Source organism: Heptranchias perlo, chromosome 3, assembly GCF_035084215.1.
Source record: "Heptranchias perlo isolate sHepPer1 chromosome 3, sHepPer1.hap1, whole genome shotgun sequence".
Taxonomy (NCBI): Eukaryota; Metazoa; Chordata; class Chondrichthyes; order Hexanchiformes; family Hexanchidae; genus Heptranchias; species Heptranchias perlo.
Genome location: NC_090327.1, coordinates 36,740,668 through 36,767,154, shown reverse-complemented (window position 1 = coordinate 36,767,154; position 26,487 = coordinate 36,740,668). Strand labels below are relative to the sequence as shown.

The 26,487-nt window shown below is 45.9% G+C and overlaps 1 protein-coding gene across 1 annotated transcript in view; it reads left to right on the top strand.

Annotated features, from left to right (window-relative positions):
• LOC137312059 (unconventional myosin-Id-like) overlaps nt 1-26,487 on the top strand; it is a 154,980-nt gene that overhangs the window by 12,816 nt on the left and 115,677 nt on the right. Inside the window, exons 3-5 of the mRNA XM_067978832.1 lie at nt 19,142-19,235; nt 20,666-20,831; nt 21,606-21,659. Coding sequence (XP_067834933.1) covers nt 19,142-19,235; nt 20,666-20,831; nt 21,606-21,659 — 314 coding nt within the window. The remainder of the gene's footprint in view (nt 1-19,141; nt 19,236-20,665; nt 20,832-21,605; nt 21,660-26,487) is intronic.

Sequence of the window (26,487 nt, the reverse complement as noted above, 5' to 3'; positions counted from 1 at the left end):
TTGTGCAGATATACCCACAGATCTCTCTGTTCTCTGTTCCTGTAACCCTTTTAGAGTTATGCCCTCTAGTTTATATTGTCTCTGCTCGTTCTTCCTCCTGAAATGTATCACTTCTCATTTTACTGCTTTAAATTTCATTGACCACCTGTCTGTCTATATCCTCTTGAAGTCTATCACTATCCTTCTCACTGTTCACTACACTTCCAAGTTTTATGTCATCTGCAAATTTTGAAATTGTGCCCTGTACACCCAAGTCTAAGTCATTAATATATATCAAGAAAAGCAATGGTCCTAGTACAGACCCCTGGGGAGCACCACTGCACACCACCCTCCAATCCGAAAAACAACCGTTCACCACTACTCTCTGCTTCCTGTTACTTAGCCAATTTTATATCCATGCTACTACTGCCCCCTTCATTCCATGGGCTTCAATCTTGGTGACAAGCCTGTTATGTGGCACTTTATCAAACGCCTTTTGAAAGTCCATATACACCACATCAACTGCATTGCCCTCAATGATCGTCTCTGTTACCTCATCAAAATACTCTATCAAGTTAGTACATAGGAACAGGAGTATGCTGTTCAGCCCCTTGAGCCTGACCTGCCATTCAATTAGATCATGGCTGATCTGTACCTCAACCAATTTACCCACCTTTGACACATATCCCTTGATACCATTATCTAACATAAATCTATCGATCTCAGTCTTGAGAGCTTTAATTGGCCCAGTGTCCACAGCCTTTTGGGGGAGAGAGTTCTGGATTTCTACTTCCCTTTGTATGAAAAACTGCTTCCTGATTTTGCTCCTGAATGGCCTGGTTCTAATTTTAAGACTGTGCGCCCTTGTTCTGAATTCCCTCACCAGAGGAAATAGATTCTCTTTACCTACCCAATTGAATCCTTTTATCATTTTAAACACCTCGATTAGATCACTGCTCAACCTTCTAAACTCAAGAGAATCCAAGCCAAGTTTGCCAGACCTGATCTCATAATTTAACCCTTTAACCCTCAGAATCATTCTGGTGAATCTGCACTGCACCCCCTCAAGGCCAATATATCCTTCCTGAGGTGCATTGCCCGGGACTGAATGCAGGACTCCAGACAGGATCTGAACAAGGCTCTGTACAACTGAAGCATCACTTCCTCACTTTCAAATTCCAATCCCCTTGAGATAAAGGCCAACATTCCAATAGGCTTTCTGATTACTTTCTGTACCTGTGCACTAGCTTTCAGTGGTTTGTGTACATGTGGGGTAGATTTCCATCTTCACTGCCTGGGTGGTAATCTGATGTGATGGATCACTCCACCCTTTATAGATCCCACCCGATTTTCATTCCATTGATTTCAATAGAATGAAAATCAGGCGGTTTCTATAAAGGATGGACTAATGCCAGATTACCACTCGGGTGGTGAAGATGGAAAACTACCATTGTATCTTTCTCACCCATCCCAGCCATAAGCCCACAAGTATTCACATGTGATGCACACAAACAAGAAATACACACACACACCTATGGTCAATATATGAAACGTATTGCCGAGCATCAGGGCCGACAGGGGCGGGCGGCAATCCCAATGGGGGTCTTCATTGGAGGCCCGGCAGATTTTAACCACCAGGCCTCATTTTAAATGCTGCCAGTCAGCTGCAGGAAATCAGAGGGGGAACGAAGATCAAGTGGCCCGGATGCCATCACCAAGGGAAGGCTGCCAGCCACAAGGTAAGTCCAGGGAGGGGAGGTGATAATGCGAAGGTCTGATTGGTTAGGGAGGGGAGGGGGGAAGGGGGAAGGGGACCTGGGGCTGCAGAGGCCTGGACATTCCTTATGGGGCCCGGAGGAGCATGTCTGCTCCTCCTTTTCCCACCAGGGAAAGGTTTCAAAATTTCCCGCAAGAGCCTCATCCGCTGCCAAAACCAACAGATTTAAAATGGAGAATTGGCAGTAACGGAGTGGGAAATGGAGCTGGCCCATCTTAACTGCTCCCCACTCTATTAAAATTTCCCCTGTAGTATTATTAGATTCATTCACAGGACCCAGAGCATTGTGTACGTTCTTACCTCCCTGACCTGCGACGTCCACCACCTAAAAGGACAAGGCTAGCAGGCGCACAGGAACACCACCAACTTCAAGTTCCCCTCCAAGTCACACACCATCCTGACTTGGACATATATCGCCGCTCCTTCATCATTGCTGGATCTAAATCTTGGAACTCCCTACTTAACATCATTGTGGGAGGACCTTCACCACACTCACTGCAGCGGTTAAAGAAGACCCACCGCTACCTTCTCAGGGCAACAAGGGATGGGCAATATCCAGCCTTGCCAGCGACACCCATATCCTGAGAATTAATTTTAAAAATCCAGAACTTAATTCAAATAAAAGTTCAGTCTAGTTCCCTTTTCTGCAGTTAACTTCCTAATTTTTAACTCATTTCCCCTAGTATTTGAACCCTCTTCCACAGTGAGCAGCTTGCCAGGATCAGTTTCTCTTTTCAATTCCTTTCACAGTCTAGAAAATTTCAATTAGATGAGCTTCGAATCTCCTGTTTTCTAACGGAACAAGAACCGAGAAAGAACTTGCAGTTCTATAGCACCTTTCACATCTGCAGGATGTCCCAAAGCCAATAAATTACTTCTGAAGTGTAGTCACTGTTGTTTTGTAGGCAAACACAACATCTAATTTGCACATAACAAGAGCCCATAAATGAATGACCAGTTAATCTATTTTTGAAGGACAAAGCTGGTGTAATCATTTTAAATCGGAGATCGACAGATTTTTGCTAGCCTAGGGTATTATGGAGCCGATGCGGGTGGATGGGGTTAGGATGCAGATCAGCCATGATCTCATTGAACGGCAGAACAGGCTCGAGGGGCTGAATGGCCTAATCCTGTTCCTATGTTCCTATCAGTAAAAGTGACCAAGAACCTCTCAGATTGATGTTAAAAACCCAACTGTCTGAATAACAACAACTTGCATTTATATAGCAACTTTAACATAGTAAAACAACTCAAAGTTTTTCATAGGAGCGTAATCAGACAAATAAATTGACACCAAGCCAAAGAAGGAAACATTAGCACAGGTGACCAAAAGCTTGGTCAAAGAGTTAGGTTTTAAGGAATGTCTTAAAGGAGAGAGAGGTGGAGAAGCAGAGAGGTTTAGGGATAAAATTCTAGAGCTCAGGGCCTAGACGGCTGAAGGCACGGCCACCAATGGTGGGGCAAAGGAAGTGGGAAATGCACAAGAGGCCAGAATTTAAAAAAAAAAATTGTTCATGGGATGTGGGCGTCGCTGGCGAGGCCAGCATTTATTGCCCATCCCTAATTGCCCTTGAGAAGGTGGTGGTGAGCCACCTTCTTGAACTGCTGCATCCGTGTGGTGAAGGTTCTCCCACAGTGCTGTTAGGAAGGGAGTTCCAGGATTTTGACCCAGCGACGATGAAGGAATGGCAAAATATTTCCAAGTCGGGATGGTGTGTGACTTGGAGGGCAACGTGCAGGTGGTGGTGTTCCTATGTACCTGCTGCTCTTGTCCTTCTAGGTGGTAGAGGTCGTGGGTTTGGGAGGTGCTGTTGAGGAAGCCTTGGCAAGTTGCTGCAGTGCATCCTGTGGATGGTACACACTGCAGCCACAGTGCGCCGGTGGTGAAGGGAGTGAATGTTTAGGGTGGTGGATGGGGTGCCAATCAAGTGGGCTGCTTTGTCCTGGATGATGTCAAGCTTCTTGAGTGTTGTTGGAGCTGCACTCATCCAGGCAAGTGGAGAGTATTCCATTACACTCCTGACTTGTGTAGATGGTGGAAAAGCTTTGGGGAGCCAGGAGGTGAGTCACTCACCGCAGAATACCCAGCCTCTGACCTGCCCTTGTAGCCACAGTATTTATATGTCTGGTCCAGTTAAGTTTCTGGTCAATGGTGACCGCCAGGATGTTGATGGTGGGGGTTTCGGCGATGGTAATGCCGTTGAATGTCAAGGGGAGGTGGTTAGACTCTCTCTTGTTGGAGATGGTCATTGCCTGGCACTTGTCTGGTGCGAATGTTACTTGCCACTTATCAGCCCAAGCCTGGATGTTGTCCAGGTCTTGCTGCATACGGGCTCGGACTGCATCATTATCTGAGGGGTTGTGAATGGAACTGAACACTGTGCAATCATCAGTGAACATCCCCATTTCTGACCTTATGATGGAGGGAAGGTCATTGATGAAGCAGCTGAAGATGGCTGGGCCTTGGACACTGCCCTGAGGAACTCCTGCAGCAATGTCCTGGGGCTGAGATGATTGGCCTCCAACAACCACTACCATCTTCCTTTGTGCTAGGTATGACTCCAGCCACTGGAGAGTTTTCCCCCTGATTCCCATTGACTTCAATTTGACTAGGACTCCTTGGTGCCGCACTCGGTCAAATGCTGCCTTGATGTCAAGGGCAGTCACTCTCACCTCACCTCTGGAATTCAGCTCTTTTGTCCATGTTTGGACCAAGGCTGTAATGAGGTCTGGAGCCGAGTGGTCCTGGCGGAACCCAAACTGAGCATCGGTTAGCAGGTTATTGGTGAGTAAGTGCCACTTGATAGCACTGTTGATGACACCTTCCATCACTTTGCTGATGATTGAGAGTAGACAGATGGGGCGGTAATTGGCCGGATTGGATTTGTCCTGTTTTTTGTGGACAGGACATACCTGAGCAATTTTCCACATTGTCGGGTAGATGCCAGTGTTGAGCTGTACTGGAACAGCTTGGCTAGAGGCGCGGCTAGTTCTGGAGTGCAAGTCTTCAGCACTATAGCCGGGATGTTTTCGCGGCCCCTAGCCTTTGCTGTATCCAGCGCACTCAGCCGTTTCTTGATATCACGAGAATTGGAGGAGCGCAGAGATATCTGAGGGTTGTAGGGCTGGCGGACGTTGAAGAGATAGGGAAGGGCGAGGCCAAGGATGAATTTGAACACAAGGATGAGAAATTTAAATTTGAGACATTAGTGGACCGGGAGCCAATGAAGGTCAGAGAGCACAGGGGTGATGGGTGAACGGGACATGGTATGAGTTAGGATACAGGCAGCAAAGTTTCGGATGAGCGCAAGTTTATGGAGGGTGGAATATGGGAGGCTAGCCAGTTGAGCATTGGAATAGATGAGTCTGATGGTAACAAAAACATGAATGAGAGGTTGAGCAGCAGATGAGCTGTGGCAGCAGCAGAGATGAGTGATATTACAGAGGTGGAAGCAGGCGGTCATAGTGATGGAGAGGTTATGGGGGTCAGAAGCCCAGCTCAGGGTCAAATAGGATGCCAAGGTTGTGAACAGTCTGGTTCTGCCTAAGAAAGTGGCCAAGGAGGGGGATGGAATCCGTGGCTGTGGAACGGAGTTTGTGGCGAGGGCCGAAGACAATGGCTTCGGTCTTCCCAATATTTAATTGGAGGAAATTTCTGCTCATGCAGTACTGGATATCAGACAAGCAGCCTGACAACACAGAGGCAGCGGAGGGGTCGAGTGAGGTAGTGTTGAGGTAGAGCTGGGTGTCGTCAGCGTACATGTGAAACCTGACGTTGTGTTTTCGGATGAGATGAGATGTAGATGAGAAGGAAATCTGCCGTCCTTACCCGGTCTGACCTATCTGTGACTCCGCTCCCACTCCAACTCCAACGTGGTTGACTTTTAATTGCCCTCTGAAGTGGCCAAGCAAGCTGCTCAGTTTTTTCAAACATGTACAGAAGAAGGCCCACCACCTTCTTCTCAAGGGCAACTAGGGATGGACAATAAATGCCAGCTTTGCCAGTGATGCCCACATCCTGAGAATGAATGAAAAAAGAAGAAAAAGTGCTGGCCAGGATAACCCTGTTCCTCAAACAGTACCGTGGGATCTTTCACATCCACCTGTGACGGAGCCTTGCTCTTCACTCAGAGGGTGGTGAACCTGTGGAATTCTCTACCACAGAAGGCTGTGAAGGCCAAGTCACTGAATATATTTAAGAAGGAGATAGATAGATTCCTAGACACAGAAGGCATCAAGTGGTATGGGGAGAGAGCGGGAATATGGTATTGAGATAGAGGATCAGCCATGATCATATTGAATGGCGGAGCAGGGTCGAAGGGCTAAATGGCCTACACCTGCTCCTATTTTCTATGTTTCTATGTTGCTCAGTACTACACTGAAGTGTCGGCCTGGATTATGAGCTTAAGTCCTGGAGTGGGGCTAGAACCCACAACCATCTGACTCAGAGATGAGGGTGCTACTGACTGAATTAAGACTGACACAAGCCCAGCTTGGCTGACTTCTCATTTTTGTTAAGTTTAGTAAATAATCTAATAAATCGAGACATGGCAGGGCAGCTCAGACGCATCGAATGCACGGCCTGCGCCATGTAGGAACTCCAAGACGCTTCCCATGTCCTGGACAATCACAGGTGCAGGAAGTGTCGTCAGTTGGAGGAGCTCGAGCTCCGGGTTTTGGAGCTTGAGCAGCAGCTGGCGTCACTGCAGTGCATCCACGAGGTTGAAAACTATGTAGATAGCACGTTTGAGGAGGTGGTCATCCCACAGCTTAAGAGGGTGCAGGCAGTGAGGGACTGGGTGACCACCAGACAGACCAGGAGAACCAGGCAGGTAGTGAAGGAGTCCCCTGGGGGCATCTCGCTCTCTAATCAGTATTCTGGTGAGGGAGAGGGTTCCTCTGGGGAGTGCAGCCAGAGCCAAGACCACAGCACCATGGTTGGCTCAGCTGTACGGGGGGAGGGGGGAAGAGAAAGATCAGGAGAGCAATCGTGATAGGGGATTCTATAATTAGGGGAACAGACAGGCGTTTCTGCGGCCGCAGATATGATTCCAGGATGGTATGTTGCCTTCCTGGTGCCAGGGTCAAGGATGTCACTGAGCAGCTGTAGAACGTTCTGGGGGAGGAGAGTGAACAGACAGAGGTCATGGCCCATATCGGTACCAATGACATAGGTAGAAAGAGGCATGAGGTCCTGCAAGCAGATTTTAGGGAGTTAGGAAAGAAATTAAAAAGCAAGACATCAGAGGTAGTAATCTCCGGATTACTCCCGGTGCCACCCCCTAGCGAGTATAGAAATAGGAGGATAGAGCAGATGAATGCGTGGCTGGAAAGATGGTGCAGGAGGGAGGGTTTGTGATTCCTGGGGCATTGGGAACAGATCTGGGGGAGGTGGGACTTGTACAGGCCGGACAGGTTGCACCTCAATGGAGCTGGGACCAATGTCCTCGCAGGGAGGTTTTCTAGTGCTATTGGGGGGGGTGGGGTGGTTAAACTAATTTGGCAGGGGGATGGGCACCAGGGTGTAGCATTGGAAAGGAGAAACAAGGTGCACAAAGGATTAGGAGAGAAAGATAGCACTAGAATAAGAAATAGTACAGTATTAGGTGGGATCAGGCTAAGAGAGAGTACAAGAAAGTCTAAGACTGGTTTGCAGTGCATGTGTGTAAACGCATGAAGCGTGGTAAATAAGGTTGGTGAACTGCAGGCGCAAATAGCCACATGGGAATATGATGTCATGGCGATAACAGAGACCTGACTCAAAAAAGGGCAGGATTGGGTATTAAATATTCCTGGATACAAGGAGTTCAGGAAAGATAGGGAAGGAAAGAAAGGAGTTGGGGTGGCAGTATTGGTTAAGGAGACTATTGCAGTGCTGGAGAGAGAGGATGTCCTGGAGGGGTCAAGGACAGAATCCATTTGGTTAGAATTAAGAAACAGAGAGGTGCCATTACACTTCTGGGTGTATTCTATAGGCCACCAACTAGTGGTAAGGATATTGAGGAGCAAATTTGCAGGGAAGTTACAGAGAGGTGCAAAAGCCACGGAGTAATGATAACGGGGGACTTCAATTATCCTAATATAGACTGGGCTAATAATAATATAAGGGGCAAAGAAAGGGAGGAATTTTTGAAGTGTGTTGAGGAGAACTTTCTTGACTGCACATTTCCAGTTCAACGAGGAAGGAGGCATTGCTGGATTTGGTTCTGGGGCATGAGGCAGGCCAAGTGGAGCAAGTGTCAGTAGGGGAACATTTAGGGAACAGCGATCATAATATCATAAGGTTTAGAGTAGCTATGGAAAAGGACACGGAGCACTCTAAAGTAAAAATACTCAATTGGAGGAGGGCCAATTTCAGTGGGATGAGAACAGATCTGGCCCGGGTAAATTGGAAACAAAGATTGGCAGGCACCATGGTACAGGAAGCCATTCAAGTGGGGGGAGTTAGTAGGAATGCAGTGGTAGTAGGGGACAGTATAGTCACAGGGATAGACACAGTTCTCTGCAGCCGAGAACGAGAGTCCAGAAAGCTGTGTTGCCTGCCCGGTGCCAGGGTTCGGGACATCGGCTCTGGGCTGGAGAGGAACTTGCAGTGGGAGGGGGAGGATCTAGTTGTCGTGGTCCACTATGTATGAGGGAAGAGGTTCTGCTTAGCGGGTGTGAGCAGCTAGGGGCTAAATTAAAAAGCAGAACCTCAAAGGTAGTAATCTCTGGATTATTACCTGAGACATGAGCAAATTGGCATAGGGTAAATAAGATTAGAGAGTTAAATTCATGGCTTAAAGATTCATGGGGCACTGGCACCAGTCCTGGGGAAAGTGGGAGCTGTATCGTTGGGACGGGCTTCATCTGAACCATGCTAGGGCCAGTGTTCTGGAGAATCGTATAACTAGGGCGGTAGAGAAGTCTTTAAACTAAATAATGGGGGCGAGGGATCAAGTAAGGGAAGATGTGATAAATTAAAGAAAGAAGACAAGGCAAGACAGCAAGGTAGTAATAAGGGAAATGATGATCAGAGAGTGGCAGGAAGGGACAGAGCATGCAAACTTAAGAGTGTGCCAGCAGATAAGGCTAGAGTTTACAAAAATAGTAAAAAGACAGCACTAAAGACTTTGTATCTGAATGCGCATAGCATTCATTACAAAATGGATGAATTGACAGCTCAAATATATATGAACTGACAGCCATTACAGATACATGGCTGCAAGAGGACAAAGGCTGGAACCTGAATATTTAAGGGTACTTGACATTTCTGAAGGACAAGAAGCTAGGAAAAGATGGAGGGGCAGTTCTGTTAATTAAGGATGACATGAGTGTAATAGAGAGAAATTACCTTAGTTCTAAAGACCAAGATGTAGAATCAGTTTGGGTAGAGATAAGAAATAGGAAAGGCAAGAAGTCACTTGTGGGAGTAGTTTATAGGTCCCCTAACAGTATATATAACAATTTATATCTAGAGGACTGGAGTACAAGGGGGCAGAAGTTATGCTGCAGCTATACAAAACCCTGGTTAGACCGCACCTGGAGTACTGAGAGCAGTTCTGGGCACCACACCTTCGGAAGGACATATTGGCCATGGAGGGAGTACAGCGTAGGTTTACTAGAATGATACCCGGACTTCAAGGGTTAAGTTACGAGGCGAGATTACACAAATTGGGGTTGTAATCTCTAGAGTTTTGAAGGTTAAGGGGTGATCTGATCGAAGTTTATAAGATATTAAGGGGAATGGATAGGGTGGATAGAGAGAAACTATTTCCGCTGGTTGGGGATTTTAGGAGTGGGGGCACAGTCTAAAAATTAGAGCCAGACCATTCAGGAGTGAGATTAGAAAACATTTCTACACACAAAGGGTGGTAGAAGTTTGGAACTCTCTTCCGCAAATGGCAATTGATACTAGCTCAATTGCTAAATTTAAATCTGAGATAGATAGCTTTTTGGCAACCAAAGGTATTAAGGGATATGGGCCAAAGGCAGGTATATGGAGTTAGATCACAGATCAGCCATGATCTTATCAAATGGCGGAGTAGGCATGAGGGGCTGAATGGCCTACTCCTGTTCCTATGTTCCTATGTTCCTAACAGTAACCACACTGTAGGACAGGGTATACAGGAAGAAATAATGGGCCTTGTGAGAAAGGAACAGCGATAATCATGGGTGATTTTAATCTACATATAGATTGGAAGAATCTGATTGGCAAAGGTAGCCTGGAAGATGAGTTCATAGTGTGCTTTTGGGACAGTTTCTTAGAGCAGAATGTTCTAGAGCCAATCAGAGAGCAGGCTATTCTAGATCTGGTAATGTGCAATGAGACAGGATTAATTAATGACCTCATTGTAAAGGAGCCTCTAGGTAGCAGTGATCACAATATGATTGAATTTCGCATTCAGTTTGAAGGTGAGAAGAGTAAGTCTAAGACTAGTGTTTTAAACTAAGGGCAATTATGAAGGCATGAAGGCAGAGCTGGCTAAAGTGAACTGGGAACTTAGGTTGAGGGATATGTCAGTAGAGATGCAGTGGAGGACATTTAATGAGATATTTCATAACACACAGCAAAGATACATTCCAGTGAGAAAGAAAGACTCTAGGGGAAGGACGTACCATCCATGGCTAACTAAGGAAGTTAAAGAGAGTATCAAGTTAAAAGAAAAAGCATACAATTCCACGAAGATTAGTGGCAGGTCAGAAGATTGGACAGAATATAAAAAACAGCAAAGAATGTCTAAAAGAATAATAAGGAGGGAGAAATGAGAGTACGAGAGAAAGCTAGCTAGAAATATAAAAACGGATAGTAAGAATTTCTACAGGTATTTAAAAATAGAAAAGAGTACGTAAAGTGAACGTTGGTCCTCCAGAGAGTGAGTCTGGGGAATTAATAATGGACAATAAGGAAATGGCGGATGAACTGAACAGATATTTTGCGTCCGACTTCACTGTGGAGGATACAAATAACATGCCAGAAATAATTGTGAATCAAGAGGTGAAAGGGAGGGAAGAACTTAAAACATTTACAATCACCAGGGAAAGGGTTTTGAAAAAAATATTAGAACTAAAAGCTGACAAGTCCCCAGGTCCTGTTGGACTTCATCCTAGGGCCTTAAAAGAATTGGCTGCAGAGATAGTAGATGCATTGGTATTAATTTTCCAAAATTCCCTAGAGTCCCATCAGATTGGAACATAGTGAATGTAACTCCTCTATTCAAGAATGGAGGGATTCAGAAAGTAGGAAGCTACAGGCCAGTTAGCTTAACATCTGTCATAGGGAAAATGCTAGAATCTATTATTAAGGAGGTTATAGCAGGGCACTTAGAAAATCTGAATGCAATCAGGCAGCGTCAACACGGCTTTGTGAAAGGGAAATTGTGTTTGACTAATTTATTAGAGTTCTTTGAGGAAGTAACAAGCAACGTGGATAAAGGGGATCCTGTGGATGTGATGTACTTGGATTTCCAGAAGGTTTTTGACATGGTGCCACATCAAAGGCTAATACATAAAATAAGAGCCCATGGTGTACGGGGTAACATATTAGCATGGATAAAGGATTGGTTAGCTAACAGGAAACAGAGAGTAGGCATAAATGGGTCATTTTCAGGTTGGCATGATTTAACAAGCGGAGTGCCGCAGGGATCAGTGCTTGGGCCCCAACTATTTACAATCTATATCAATGACTTGGATGAAGGGACCAAATGTATGGTTGCTAATTTTGCTGCTGACATAAAGATAGGTAGGAAAGTAAGTTGTGAAGAGGACATAAGGAGTCTGTAAAGGGATATAGAAAGGTTAAGTGAGTGGCCAAAATTTGGCAGATGGAGTATAATGTGGGAAAATGTGAACTTGTCCACTTTGCCAGGAGGAATAAAAAAGCAGTAATATATTTAAATGGAGAGAGATTCAGAACTCTGAGGTAAAGAGGGATCTGGGTGTCCTGGTACATGAATCACAAAAAGTTAGTATGCAGGTACAGCAAGTGATTAGGAAGGCAAATGGAATGTTGTCATTTATTGCAAGGGGAATGGAATATAAAAGATGTTTTGCTACAGTTGTACAGGGTATTGGTGAGACCACATCTAGAATACTGTGTGCAGTTTTGGTCTCCTTTTTTAAGAAAGGACATAATTGCTTTGGAGGTGGTTCAGAGAAGGTTAACTCGACTGATTCCTGGGATGAGGGGTTATCTTATGAGGAAAGGTTGGACAAGTTGGGCCTTATACAATGGAGTTTAGAGGAATGAGAGGTGATCTTATTGAAACATATAAGATCCTGAGGGGACTAGAAGGGGTACATCTGAGAGGATTTTTCTCCTTGTGGGAGAGACTAGAACTAGGGGCCACAGTTTAAAAATAAGGGATCTCCCATTTAAGACGGAGATGAGGAGAAATGTTTTCTCTCAGAGGGCCATGAGTCTGTGGAACTCCTTTCCCCAGAGAGTGGTGGAGGCAGGGTCATTGAATATTTTTAAGGTTGAGTTAGATAAACTCCTGATTAACAAGGGAGTCAAAGGTTATAGTAGGTAGACGGGAAAGTAGGGTTGAGGTCGCAATCAGATCAGCCATGATCTTATCAAATGGCAGAGCAGGCTTGAGGGGCTGAATGGCCTCCTCCTGCTCTTAATTTGTATGTTTGCATGTTCGTAGAATTGTAATTGAACAATGGGTGGCCTTTAAAGAGGAGATGGTTCGGGTACAGTCTAGTTACATTCCCAGGAGGGAGAAAAGTAGGGCAACTAAAGCCAGAGCTCCATGGATGACAAAAGAGATAAAGAGTAAGATGAAGCAGAAAAAAGTGCTGTACGACAGATGTCAGGTTGATAACACAAATGAGAACCAGGCTGAATATAGAAAGTTCAGAGGGGAAGTGAAAAAGGAAATAAGAAGGGCAAAGAGAGAGTATGAGAATAGACTGGCGGCCAACATAAAAGGGAATCCAAAATTCTTCTATAGGCATGTAAACAGTAAACAGGTAATAAGCGGAGGGATGGGGCCGATTAGGCATCTGTCTTAACCAGGGAAGAAGAAGCTGCCAGAGTCTCAGTAAAGGAAGATGTAGCTGAGATACTGGATGGGCTAAAAATTGATAAAGAGAAGGTACTAGAAAGGCTGGCTGTACTTAAAGTAGATAAGTCACCCAGTCCGGATGGGATGCTCCCTCGGTTGCCGAGGGAAGCAAGGGTGGAAATTGCGGAGGTACTGGCCATAATCTTCTAACCATCCTTAGATACGGGGGTGGTGCCAGAGGACTGGAGAATTGCAAATGTTACACCCTTGTTCAAAAAAAGTGTGTAAGGATAAACCAAGCAACTATAGGCCAGTCAATTTAACCTCGGTAGTGGGGAAACTTTTAGAAATGATAATCCGGGACAGAATTAGCAGTCACCTGGACAGGTGCGGATTGATTAGGGAAAGCCAGCACGGATTTGTTAAAGGCAAATCATGTTTAACAACTTGATAGAGTTTTTTGATGAGGTAACAGAGGGGGTAGATGAGGGCAATGCAGTCGATGTGGTATATGTAGATTTTCAAAAGTCATTTGATATAGTGCCGCATAATAGGCTTGTCATCAAGATCGTGGAATAAAAGGGGCAGTAGCAGCATGGATACAGAATTGGCTAAGTAACAGGAAACAGAGAGTAGTGGTGACCGGTTGTTTTTCGGACAGGAGAGAGGTAAACAGTGGTGTTCCCCAGGGGTCGGTACTAGGACCACTGGTTTTCTTGATATATATTAATGACTTGGGTGTACAGGGCACAATTTCCAAATGTTCTGATGGCACAAAATTTGGAAGGGTAGTGAACAGTGAGGAGGATAGTGATAGACTTCAAGAGGATATAGACAGGCTGGTGGCATGGGCGGACACATGGCAGATGAAATTTAATGCAAGATGATATATTTCGGTAGGAATAATGATAGGCAATATAAACTAGAGGGCACAATTCTAAAAGAGGTACAGGAACAGAGATCTGGGGGTATATGTAGACAAATCGTTGAAGATGGCAGGGCAGGTTGAGAAAGCGGTTAAAAAGGTATACGGGATCCTGGGCTTTATAAATATTGGCATAGAGTACAAAAGCAAGGAAATCATAATGAACCTTCATAAAACACTGGTTCGGCCACAGCTTGAGTATTGTGTCCAGTTCTGGGCACTGCACTTGAGGAAAGATGTGAAAGCCTTAGAGAGGGTGCAGAAGAGATTTACTAGAATGATTCCAGGGATGAGGGACTTCAGTTACGTGGATAGACTGGAGAAGCTGGGGTTGTTCTTCCTGGAATAGAGCAGGTTTAGAGGAGATTTGATAGAGGTATTAAAAGACAGAATAGATAGAGAGAAACTGTTCCCATTGGCAGAAGGGTCAGCACGGATTTGATAAGGGGAGGTCATGTCTGACTAACTTGATTGAATTTTTCGAGGAGGTGTCAAGGAGGATCGATGAGGGTAACGCAATTGATGTAGTCTAAATGGATTTTAGCAAGGCTTTTGACAAGGTCCCACATGGCAGATTGGTCAAAAAAGGAAAGGCTCATGGGATCCAAGGGAATGTGACAAATTGGATCCAAAATTGGCTCAGTGGCAGGAAGCAAAGGGTAATGGTCGACAGTTGCTTTTGAGACTGGAAGGTTGTTTCCAGTGGGGTGCTGTAGGGCTCGGTACTAGGTCCTTTGCTTTTTGTGGCATACATTAACGATTTGGACTTAAAAGTAGGGGGCATGATTAAGAAATTTGTGGATGACACAAAGATAGGCCGTGTGGTTGATAGTGAGGAGGAAAGCTGTAGACTGCAGGAAGACATCAATGGACTGGTCAGATGGGCAGAAAAGTGGCAAATGGAGTTCAATACGGAGAAGTGTGAGGTAATGCATTTGGGGAGAGCAAACAAGGCAAGGGAATACACAATAAATGGGAGGATTTTTTAAAAATTTTTTTATTCGTTCACGGGATGTGGGCGTCACTGGCAAGGCCGGCATTTATTGCCCATCACGAATTGCCCTCGAGAAGGTGGTGGTGAGCCGCCTTCTTGAACCGCTGCAGTCCGTGTGGTGATGGTTCTCCCACAGTGCTGTGAGGAAGGGAGTTCCAGGATTTTGACCCAGCGACAATGAAGGAACGGCGATATATTTCCAAGTCAGGATGGTGTGTGACCTGGAGGGGAACGTGCAGGTGGTGTTGTTCCCATGCGCCTGCTGCTCTTGTCCTTCTCGGTGGTAGAGGTCGCGGGTTTGGGAGGTGCTGTCGAAGAAGCCTTGGCGAGTTGCTGCAGTGCATCCTGTGGATGGTGCACACTGAAGCCACAGTGCGCCGGTGGTGAAGGGAGTGAATGTTTAGGGTGGTGGATGGGGTGCCAATCAAGCGGGCTGCTTTATCTTGGATGGTGTCGAGCTTCTTGAGTGTTGTTGGAGCTGCACTCATCCAGGCAAGTGGAGAGTATTCCATCACACTCCTGACTTGTGCCTTGTAGATGGTGGAAAGGCTTTGGGGAGTCAGGAGGTGAGTCACTCACCGCAGAATACCCAGCCTCTGACCTGCTCTCGTAGCCACAGTATTTATATGGCTGGTCCAGTTAAGTTTCTGGTCAATGGTGACCCCCAGGATGTTGATGGTGGGGGATTTGACGATGGTAATGCCGTTGAATGTCAAGGGGAGGTGGTTAGACTCTCTCTTGTTGGAGATGGTCATTGCCTGGCACTTATCTGGCGCGAATGTTACTTGCCACTTATGAGCCCAAGCCTGGATGTTGTCCAGGTCTTGCTGCATGCAGGCTCGGACTGCTTCATTATCTAAGGGGTTGCGAATGGAACTGAACACTGTGCAGTCATCAGCGAACATCCCCATTTCTGACCTTATGATGGAGGGAAGGTCATTGATGAAGCAGCTGAAGATGGTTGGGCCGAGGACACTGCCCTGAGGAACTCCTGCAGCAATGCCCTGGGGCTGAGATGATTGGCCTCCAACAACCACTACCAACTTCCTTTGTGCTCGGTATGACTTCAGCCACTGGAGAGTTTTCCCCCTGATTCCCATTGACTTCAATTTTACGAGGGCTCCTTGGTGCCACACTCGGTCAAATGCTGCCTTGATGTCAAGGGCAGTCACTCTCACCTCACCTCTGGAATTCAGCTCTTTTGTCCATGTTTGGACCAAGGCTGTAATGAGGTCTGGAGCCGAGTGGTCCTAGCGGAACCCAAACTGAGCATCGGTGAGCAGGTTATTGGTGAGTAAGTGCCGCTTGATAGCACTGTCGACGACACCTTCCATCACTTTGCTGATGATTGAGAGTAGACTGATGGGGCGGTAATTGGCCGGATTGGATTTGTCCTGCTTTTTGTGGACAGGACATACCTGGGCAATTTTCCACATTGTCGGGTAGATGCCAGTGATGTAGCTGTACTGGAACAGCTTGGCTAGAGGCGCAGCTAGTTCTGGAGGACAAGTCTTCAGCACTACAGCTGGGATGTTGTCGGGGCCCATAGCTTTTGCTGTATCCAGTGCACTCAGCCGTTTCTTGATATCACGTGGAGTGAATCGAATTGGCCGAAGACTGGCTTCCGTGATGGTGGGGATATCGGGAGGAAGCTGAGATGGATCATCCACTCGGCACTTCTGGCTGAAGATGGTTGCAAACGCTTCAGCCTTGTCTTTTGCACTCACGTGCTGGACTCCGCCATCATTGAGAATGGGGATGTTTGCAGAGCCTCCTCCTCCCGTTAGTTGTTTAATTGTCCACCACCATTCACGACTGGATGTGGCAGGACTGCAGAGCTATTGATCTGATCCGTTGGTTGTGGAATCGCTTAGCTCTGTCTATAGCATGTTGCTTCCGCTGTTTAGCATGCATGTCGTCCTGAGTTGTAGCTTCACCAGGTTGGCACCTCATTTTTAGGTACGCCTGGTGCTGCTCCTGGCATGCTCTTCTACACTCCTCATTGAACCAGGGCTGATCCCCTGGCTTGTTGGTAATGGTAGAGTGAGGAATATGCCAGGCCATGAGGTTACAGATTGTGCTGGAATACAATTCTGCTGCTGCTGATGGCCCACAGGGCCTCATGGATGCCCAGTTTTGAGCTGCTAGATCTGTTCTGAATCTATCCCATTTAGCACGGTGGTAGTGCCACACAACACGTTGGATGGTGTCCTCAGTGCGAAGACGGGACTTCATCTCCACGAGGACTGTGCGGTGGTCATTCCTACCAATACTGTCATGGACAGATGCATTTGCGACAGGTAGATTGGTGAGGACGAGGTCAAGTAAGTTTTTCCCTCGTGTTGGTTCGCTCACCACCTGCCGCAGGCCCAGTCTGGCAGCTATGTCCTTCAGGACTCGGCCAGCAGTGGTGCTACCGAGCCACTCTTGGTGATGGACATTGAAGTCCCCCACCCAGAGTACATTTTGTGCCCTTGCTACCCTCAGTGCTTCCTCCAAGTGGTGTTCAACATGGAGGAGGACTGATTCATCAGCTGAGGGAGGACGGTAGGTGGTAATCAGCAGGAGGTTTCCTTGCCCATGTTTGACCTGATGCCATGAGATTTCATGGGGTCCAGAGTCAATGTCTGAGGACTCCCAGGGCCACTCCCTCCTGACTGTATATCACTGTACCGCCACCTCTGGTGGGTCTGTCCTGTCGGTGGGACAGGACATACCCAGGGATGGTGATGGAAGAGTCTGGGACGTTGGCTGAAAGATATGATTCTGTGAGTATGGCTATGTCGGGCTGTTGCTTGACTGGTCTGTGGGACAGCTCTCCCAATTTTGGCACAAATCCCCAGATGTTAATAAGGAGGACCTTGCAGGGTCGACTGGGCTTGGTGTTTTGCCGTTGTCGTGTCCGGTGCCTCGTGGTCCGTCTGGTTTTATTGTTATTATGACTTTTCGTAGCGAGATTTGACAACTGAGTGGCTTGCTCGGCCATTTCAGAGAGCAATTAAGAATCAACCACATTGCTGTGGGTCTGGAGTCACATATAGGCCAGACCGGGTAAGGGCAGCAGGCTTCCTTCCCTGAAGGACATTAGTGAACCAGATGGGTTTTTACGACAATCATGACAGTTTCATGGTCATGATTACTGATACTAGTATTTTAATTCCAGATTTTTATTTAATTAATTGAATTTAATTAATTAATTGAATTTTTAAATTTGCCAGCTGCCGTGGCGGGATTTGAACTTATGACTCTGGATTTTAGTCTAGGCCTCTGGATTATTTAGCCCAGTAACATAACCACTATGCTACCGTACCCGAGATAGGATACAGAGAGGTGTAGAGGAAGTGAGGGACCTTGGAGTGCATATCCACAGATCCCTGAAGGTAACAGGTCAGGTCGATAAGGTGGTTAAGAAGGTATATGAAATGCTTTCCTTTATTAGCCGAGGCATAGAATATAAAAGCAGGGATATTATGCTGGAACTGTATAAAACACTGGTTAGGCCACAGCTTGAGTACTGCGCACAGTTCTAGTCACCACATTACAGGAAGGATGTAATTGCACTAGAAAGAGTGCAGGGGAGATTTACGAGGATGTTGCCAGGACTAGAGAATTTTAGGTATGATGACAGATTGGATAGGCTGAGGTTGTTTTCCTTGGAACAGAGGAGGTTGAGGGGTGTACAAAATTATGAGGGGCCTAGATAGAGTGGATAGGAAGGACCTATTTCCCTTAGCGGAGGGGTCAATAACCAGGGGGCATAGATTTAAAGTGATTGGTAGAAGGATTAGAGCGGAAATTAGGAAAAAATCTTTTCACCCAGAGGGTGGTGGGGGTCTGGAACTCACTGCCTGAGAGGGTGGTAGAGGCAGAAACCCTCAACTCATTTAAAAATACCTGGATGTGCACCTGAAGAGCCGTGACCTGCAGGGCTACGGACCAAATGCGGGAAAATGGCATTAGGCTGGGTGGCTAGTTTCTCAGCCGGTGTGGACACGATGAGCCGAATGGCCTCCTTCTGTGCCATAAATTTTCTATGATTCTAAGAACCAGAGGAGATAGATTTAAGGTGAATGGCAAAAGAACCAAAGGTGACATGAGGAGAAACTTTTTTACACTGCGAGTGGTTAGGTTCTGGAATGCGCTGCCCGATTGGGTGGTAGAGGCAGATTCAATCATGGCCTTCAAAAGGGAACTGGATAAGTACTTGAAGGGAAAAGAATTGCAGGGCCATGGGGATAGTGCGGGGGAGTGGGACTAGCTGGATTGCTGTTGCATAGACTCTGCACGAACTCGATGGGCCGAATAGCCTTCTTCCGTGCTGTAACCTTTCTGTGATTCTATGACCTTTATAGTGCAACTTCCTGACACCTTGTTACCATCTTGTTCATTTCTTGCTTGCGTCTATATAAAAAATGTGACAGGCTGTGTCGCAGATACTGGATTAAAGCAGGATGTCTCCTCGTTCCTATTTTCAGGTGAGAGTGGTGCCGGCAAGACAGAGGCGAGTAAATATATAATGCAGTACATTGCAGCCATCACCAACCCCAGCCAGAGGGTGGAGGTCGAGAGGTAAGAGTTAGTCACCCGCGTCTTGTTGCATGTTATATCGAGCTTATCTAAAACTAGGCCTGGATCTGGTACAACAACAAACTGCAATAATATAACACCTTTAACGCCGTAAAATGTCCCAAGGCACTTCACAGTGGACAAAATTTGACACCGAGCCAAAGAAGGACAGGCAGCCAAAAGCTTGGTCAAAGAGGTAGGCTTTAAGGAGCGTCTTAAAGGAGGAGAGAGAGGTGGAGAGGCAGGGAGGTTTAGGGAGGGAGTTCCAGAGCCTAGACAGTTGAAGGTATGGCCTCCAATTGTGGGGAGAGGGGAGTGGGGGATGCACAAGAGGCCAGAGTTGGAGAAACACAGAGTTCTTGGAGGGTAGGGCTGGAGGAGGTTGCAGATATAGGGAGGGACGAGGCCATGGAGGGATTTTAACATGAGGATGAGAATTTTAAAATCGTGACATTGGTTGACTATGAGCCAATGTGAGCCAGTGAGCACAGGGATGATGGGTGAATGGGATGACGTAGTGTTTAAACAGTACTAGGGGCATGTTGGAGAAGAGAGAGGGACGATGTGAGCTGTAAAACCTACAATGGGACCTCTGACAAATGACCTTTGTGCATTGGCTCAAAACACAAACCCTGCTGATAAATAATTGGGAAATGATTCCCACTGCTGTCCAAGGGCTGATCAAGAAGAAGGCTCACCACCACCTTCTCAGGGCAACTAGGGATGGGCAATAAATGTCAGCATTGCCAGCGACGGTCACATCCTGAGAGTGAATTTTTAAAAAATATGAAGCTGTGACTGAATTATACTTGGACACTTCTCAACTCTTTGACTGACTACAACCCTCTGAGAACACAGTGTTCCTCCAATTCTGGCCTCTTGTGCATCCCCCATTTCCTTCACCCCACCATTAGTGGCCGTGCTTTCAGCCGCTTAGGCCATAATCTATGGAATTCCCTCCCTAAACTTCTCCACCTCTCTCTCCTCCTTTAAAACCCTCCTTAAATTTTAACTCTTTGACTAAGCTTTTGGTCACCTGTTCTAATGGCTCCTTCTTTGGCTCTGTGTCAATTTTTGTCTGATTACGCTCCTGTGAACTGCCTTGGGATGTTTTACAATGTTAATGGCGCTATAGGACAAAATCAATGAGATGAAAATCACGCAGGATTCTACAACGGGCAGGAGATACGTTCCATAACATTTTTGCCCAGGCGTGAGGGTGAATATTTACCCCAAGGATTCCGCGACTTAAACTGATTTCTAGGCAGAGACTTAATGAACTGAATATCTGCGGAGAAAATTCTCTTAAAGGTGAATGAATATTTGGAGCTTCACCCTCAGCTCCAGAGGTTGATATTTCCACTGTGCTACCTGCAGCCTCAAAGCAGGACATTTCATTCTGACCGTGCGCTTTATATATTTTTTCCCCCAAGTGTGAAAAATACTTTGCTGAAATCAAACTGCGTCCTTGAGGCTTTTGGGAATGCGAAGACGAACCGTAACGACAACTCCAGCCGCTTTGGGAAATACATGGACATCAACTTCGACTTCAAAGGGGACCCCACTGGCGGACACATCAACAACTATTTGCTCGAGAAGGTAAGAAAATGCCTTTTGCTTTCTTAAAGTCACAGGCCCTGAATTTGCCCTTCCGGTGTACTCTGGCAGCGGCGGAAAGCGCCAGAAATATATCTGTGTCTGTCTCTTTCTCGCTCTGTCTCTTTTTCTTTTTCTTTCTCTATTTCTGTGTATGTCTCTCTATTTCTTTTTCTCTGTCTAGCTCTATATATCTCTCACTTTATCACTCTCTGCTTCTCACTCACTCTCTCCCTTTGTCTCTCCGTTTCTGCGTGTTTTTCTCTATTCCTGTTTCTCTCTCTATATTTCTCTCATTTTATCACTTTGTTTATCACTTTCTGTCTCGGTCATTCAATGTCTCTGTTTTCCTCTGCCTCTCTCTCTTTTTATTTTTCTCTCTTTCCCTGTCTCCTTGTCTCTCTGTCTCTTTCCCTCTCCCCCAGATGATGTATAAATCTGTGCGGTTTTCCTGTGCAGTTCTTACTTGTTCCGATTATTCTTTACCTTTGCTTTATTTCTAAATTCAGGGTCAGAACAGCTCTTGATGGTTAGAAATAAAGAAAATGCTGCAAAAGGCAGCTTAAAGTTTCAGATGGACGCGCTTCATCAGATGAGGAGACTGTGCTAACAGAGGGACTCACCCTGAAATGTGACCATGTCTTTTATTCTGTCTGATGCTATTGGACCTGCTGGTACTTCCAACATTTTCTGGGGGGGTGGGGGTGGTGGGGTTTGTTGCTAACTTTCATGGTCTCTGTTCTTGAGTTTTGAAATATTTTTTCTGTCCCTCCACAGTCTCGAGTGCTCGTTCAACAAGGGGGAGAGAGGAATTTCCATTCATTTTATCAGGTAACAAGCCTTTGTGTTACCATCTATCTCATAGCTTTATTTAAGCTTTGTTTTGCAGTAATAAAGGCCAGAAGTCAACTGAGTGTAGTTCCAGATACTAGTGTCTATAGGAACAGGAATAGGCCATTCAGACCCTCGAGCCTGTTCCGCCATTCAGTGAAATCATGGCTGATCTGTATCCGAACTCCATCCACCTGCTTTGGCTCCATATCCCTTAATACCCTTGGCTAGCAAAAATCCATCGATCTCAGATTTAAAATTATTAATTGAGCTAGCGTCTAGGAGAGATGCTGTAGGAGAGAGTTCCACACTTCTACCACCCTTTGCGTGAAAAAGTATTTCCTAACTTCTCTCCTAAATGATTTTAAGGTTATGTTCCCTTGTCCTAGACTCCCCCAACAGCGGTAAAAGTTTCTCTCTACCTATCCTATCAATTCCATTCAAAATCCTAAAAACCTCAATCAAATCACTCCGTAACCTACTATATTCCAGGGAATACAAGCCTAGTTTATGTAATCTCTCCTCACTAATCTAACTCTTGGAGCCCTGGTAACATTCTGGTGAATCTGCGCTGCACTCCTTCCAAGGCCAATATATCCTTTCTAAGGTGCGGTGCCCAGAACTGAACACAATACTCCAGATGTGGTCTAACCAGGGTCTTTTTTATAGCTGTTGCAAAACTTCCCCCCCCCGCCTTTATATTCTAGCCCTCCAGTTATAAAGGCTAAAATTCCGTTAACCTTTTTGATTATTTTTTGTACCTGACTACTACATTTTAGTGATCATTATACATGGATCCCTAAATCTCTTTAGACCTCCACTGTTCCTAGCTTTTCAACATTTTAAAATCCTTTTTTGGTCCAAAATGGATGACCTCACACTTACCTGCTTTGAAATCCATCTGCCACAGTTTTGCCCACTCACTTAATTGATCAATGTCTCTTTGTAATTTTATGCTCCTGGCTACACTACTTACTATGCCATCAATCTTCGTGTCATCGACAAACTTGGATATTTGGCTCTCTATTGTGTTATCTAAGTCATTAATAAATACAGTGAAAAGTTGAAGCCCCAGTACAAATCCTTGTGGGACACCACTAGTCGCTTCCTTCCAATTCAAGTACATACCCATTATCCTTACTCTCTGTCTTCTACCGCCTAACCAATCTCCTAACCAGGTCAATAATTTGTTTTCAATTCCATGAGCTTTAACTTTAACTAATGGTTTCTTACATGGAACCTTATCAAATGCCTTCTGCAAGTCCACATAAATTATATCCATAGACATTCCCCTGTTTACTACTTTTAGTTACTTCCTCAAAAAATTCAATTAGGTTCATTTGACATGACTTACCCTTTACAAATCCATTTTGGCTCTTTCTAATCAGCTCAATTTTTTCTAGGTGCTCAGTCACTCTATCCTTAATTATAGATTCCAATAACTTGCCCACAATTTAGACTAACAGGTCTATAATTTCTTAGTTTCTCTCTCGCTCACCTTTCTAAAGAATGTTTCACATCCTCAGAAAGTTCACAGTCAGTGAGTACTTTTGAAGTATTGTAGGCAAACGCAAAAGCCAATTTGTGCACAACTAGGTCCCATAAACAACAAACTAGATGAACGACCAGTTGGTCTGCATTGATAATGTTGGCTGAGGGATGACTGTTGGTCAGGACACCAGGAGAGCTCACTGCTCTTCGTCGAATGGTGCTATAGGATCTTTTACATCCACCTGAACAGGCAGATAACATCTCAGCTGAAAGATCGCATCTCCGACAATGAAGCACTCTCTCAGTCCTGTAATGGGGCTTGAACACGCAACTTTCTGACTCAGGAGCAAGAGTGCCACCACCTGAGCCAAACTGACATGTGTGTGTAGAGACGTGTTTGGGAGTGGTCATATTAGTTTGGGTGTATGAGTGTGTGCTTATAAATGTGGGTGTGTGGGTACTTGTAAATGTTTACAGGTGTATTTGGGTATTATTGTGTGTGTGTGTTTGTCTAGGGTCCAGATAGGGGAACAGATAGGGTGGATAGAGAGAAACTATTTCCGTTGGTTGGGGATTTTAGGAGTCGGCGGCACAGTCTAAAAATTAGAGCCAGACCTTTCAGGAGCGAGATTAGAAAACATTTCTACACACAAAGGGTGGTAGAAGTTTGGAACTCTCTTCTGCAAATGGCAATTGATACTAGCTCAATTGCTAAATTTAAATCTGAGATAGATAGCTTTTTGGCAACCAAAGGTCTTAAGGGATATGGGCCAAAGGCAGGTATATGGAGTTAGATCACAGATCAGCCATGATCTTATCAAATGGCGGAGCAGGCACTAGGGGCTGAATGGCCTACTCCTGTTCCTTTGTTCCTATGTTCCTAGATATTTACGGGAGGGAGTGGGCGGGACTTGTAACGGCCGGGAAACCCGGAATTACGGGGAACGTGGTGGTCCTGCCAAATCTAAGGGCAAGTCCTTATTTGAATTTTTTTTCTCCATTTCCCGGCTAGCAGCCAGTCAGATTGAAAGGCCGGCTGGCTGTCGGGCGGGAAGGCCTATGCTAGACGGATTGGAGAGGCGAGATCGCTGGGGGGTGGGAGATCACGGGGGTGTGAGAACACGGTGTGGGGGGAGATCACGACGAGGCATTGGATCGTGGGTCGGCCTGGAGATTTGTTGGGGGTGGGCATCGGATCATGGGGGGATTTTGCTGGATCGCAGGGAGGGAGGTTGATCACAGCAGGTTAGCTTGGGGAGCTGGGGAGAAGCACTCCTGCTCCTCCTGGCCCACAAGCAGTGCTGAGAAGGCACTTACCTGCTGGATCCAGCCGTTCTCGCCTCCCTTTAGCTGCCAAGTTTCCCGAGCCCTGGCTGCTAACATCTGAGGCACACAGCCTCATTAGCATATTTAGAATACTGACCCGCCTCTCGAGAGTAGGTTGCTGGTGTGCCCCACAACCCGCTCCAGTTAAACCAGAGGTAGTCGTGTTCGCGGCGGGTTGGGGTTGGGTTTCAGAATTTTTATAATTAACTCCCCCCTCCCTCACCCCTCTCCCGCCTGTCCTCGGGTGGTTAAAATTCCCCCCTAGATGTCAGGTGTGTATGGACATATGTGTGAGCATCTCTGGCTAGTGGCTGTGTGTATGGCTGTACATATGTGTTTTTGTGAATGGGATGGCTGTTGGCTGCGGGTGTATGTGTGTGGGAGTGTGTGTGCATAGCTGTGTGCGTATCTTTGTGTATGAGTGTGTGTATATGAATGCTAGGGAGTGGGTGTGGTTATATATGGGTGTATGTTTGTATGGTTGTGTGTTTGTGGATATGTATATGGGTGTGGTGGAGTGGGTGTGTAAGGGTATATATGGATGTGGGTGTGCATGTACAAACATGTGGGTGTGTATGGGTGTGGAGGTTTGGGTGTCTATGAGTGTGCGTTTGTGTGGGTCCAGGTGTGAGTCCAGGTGTGGATGTGTGTGGATGCCTGGGTGTGTGTGAGGCTGTGTACATGTGGCTGTCTGGCTGGATGAGCATGTGTGTGTATGCATGTGTGTGTGTACATGTGCATCTGGATGTGTGCATGTCATGTACAGGCTGTGTGTATGTGCGTGAGCTTGCATGTGCATGAACATGTGTGCGTGATTGGTGAGCGGTGAAGTTGTTTCGAATGAGTATCCAATCCTTCCCCTAATGGCACCGTTGGTCAGGTCCAGTGTGGTACTGAGCCATTCAGAGAAGAAAGGCCTACGGTTTAATCTCTGGTCTGTACTGACTTAGCTGATCTCAGACGGGATTGGCAGTAGGAGGGACAACAATTGGCCCCAGTGTCCTTGAACTAAGGTGGGGAAAATATAAGAACATAAGAAATAGGAACAGGAGTAGGCCATGCGGCCCCTCGAGCCTGCTCCCCCATTCAATAAGATCATGGCTGATCTTCAACCTCAACTCCACTTTCCTGCCCTATCCCCATATGCCTTGATTTCCTTATTGTCCAAATATCCATCGATCTCAGTCTTGAATATATTCAGTGACTGAGCATCTACAGCCCTCTGGGGTAGAGAATTCCAAAGATTCACAACCTCTGAGTGAAGAAATTTTTCCTCATCTCGGTCTTAAATGGCCAACCCCTTATCTTGAGACTATGATCTTTAGTTCTAGACTCTCCAGCCAGAGGAAACAGCGTCTCAGCATCTACCCTGCCAAGCCCTCTAAAAATGTTACACTTTTCAGTGAGATCACCTCTCATTCTTCTAAAATCTAGAGAATATAGGTCCATTCTACTCAGCCTCTCCTCAAAGGACAACCCTCTCAACCAAGGAATCAATCTAGTGAACCTTTGTTGCACTGCCTCTAACACAAATATATCCTTCCTTAGGTAAGGGGACCAAAACTGTACACAGTACACCAGGTGTGGTCTCACCAGAGCCCTATATAATTGCAGCAGGACCTCCTTACTCTTACACCCCTGCAATAAAGGCTAACTTACCATTTGTCTTCCTAATTGCTTGCTGTACCTGCATGTTAATTTTCTGTGATTCATGTACAAGAACACTCAAATCCTCCTACTACCAACATTTCTTAGTCACTCACCTTTTAAAAAATATTCTGCTTTTTTATTCTTCCTACCAAAGTGGATAATTTCACTTTTCCCCACATTATACTCCATCTGCCACCTTCTCGCCCACTCAGTTAACTTGTCTGTGTCCCTTTGCAGGCTCTTTGCAATCTCCCCACAACTTACTTTCCTACCTAACTTTGTATTGTCAGCAAACTTGGATACATTACACTCAATCCCCTCATCTAAGTCATTGATATATATTGTAAACAACTGAGGCCCA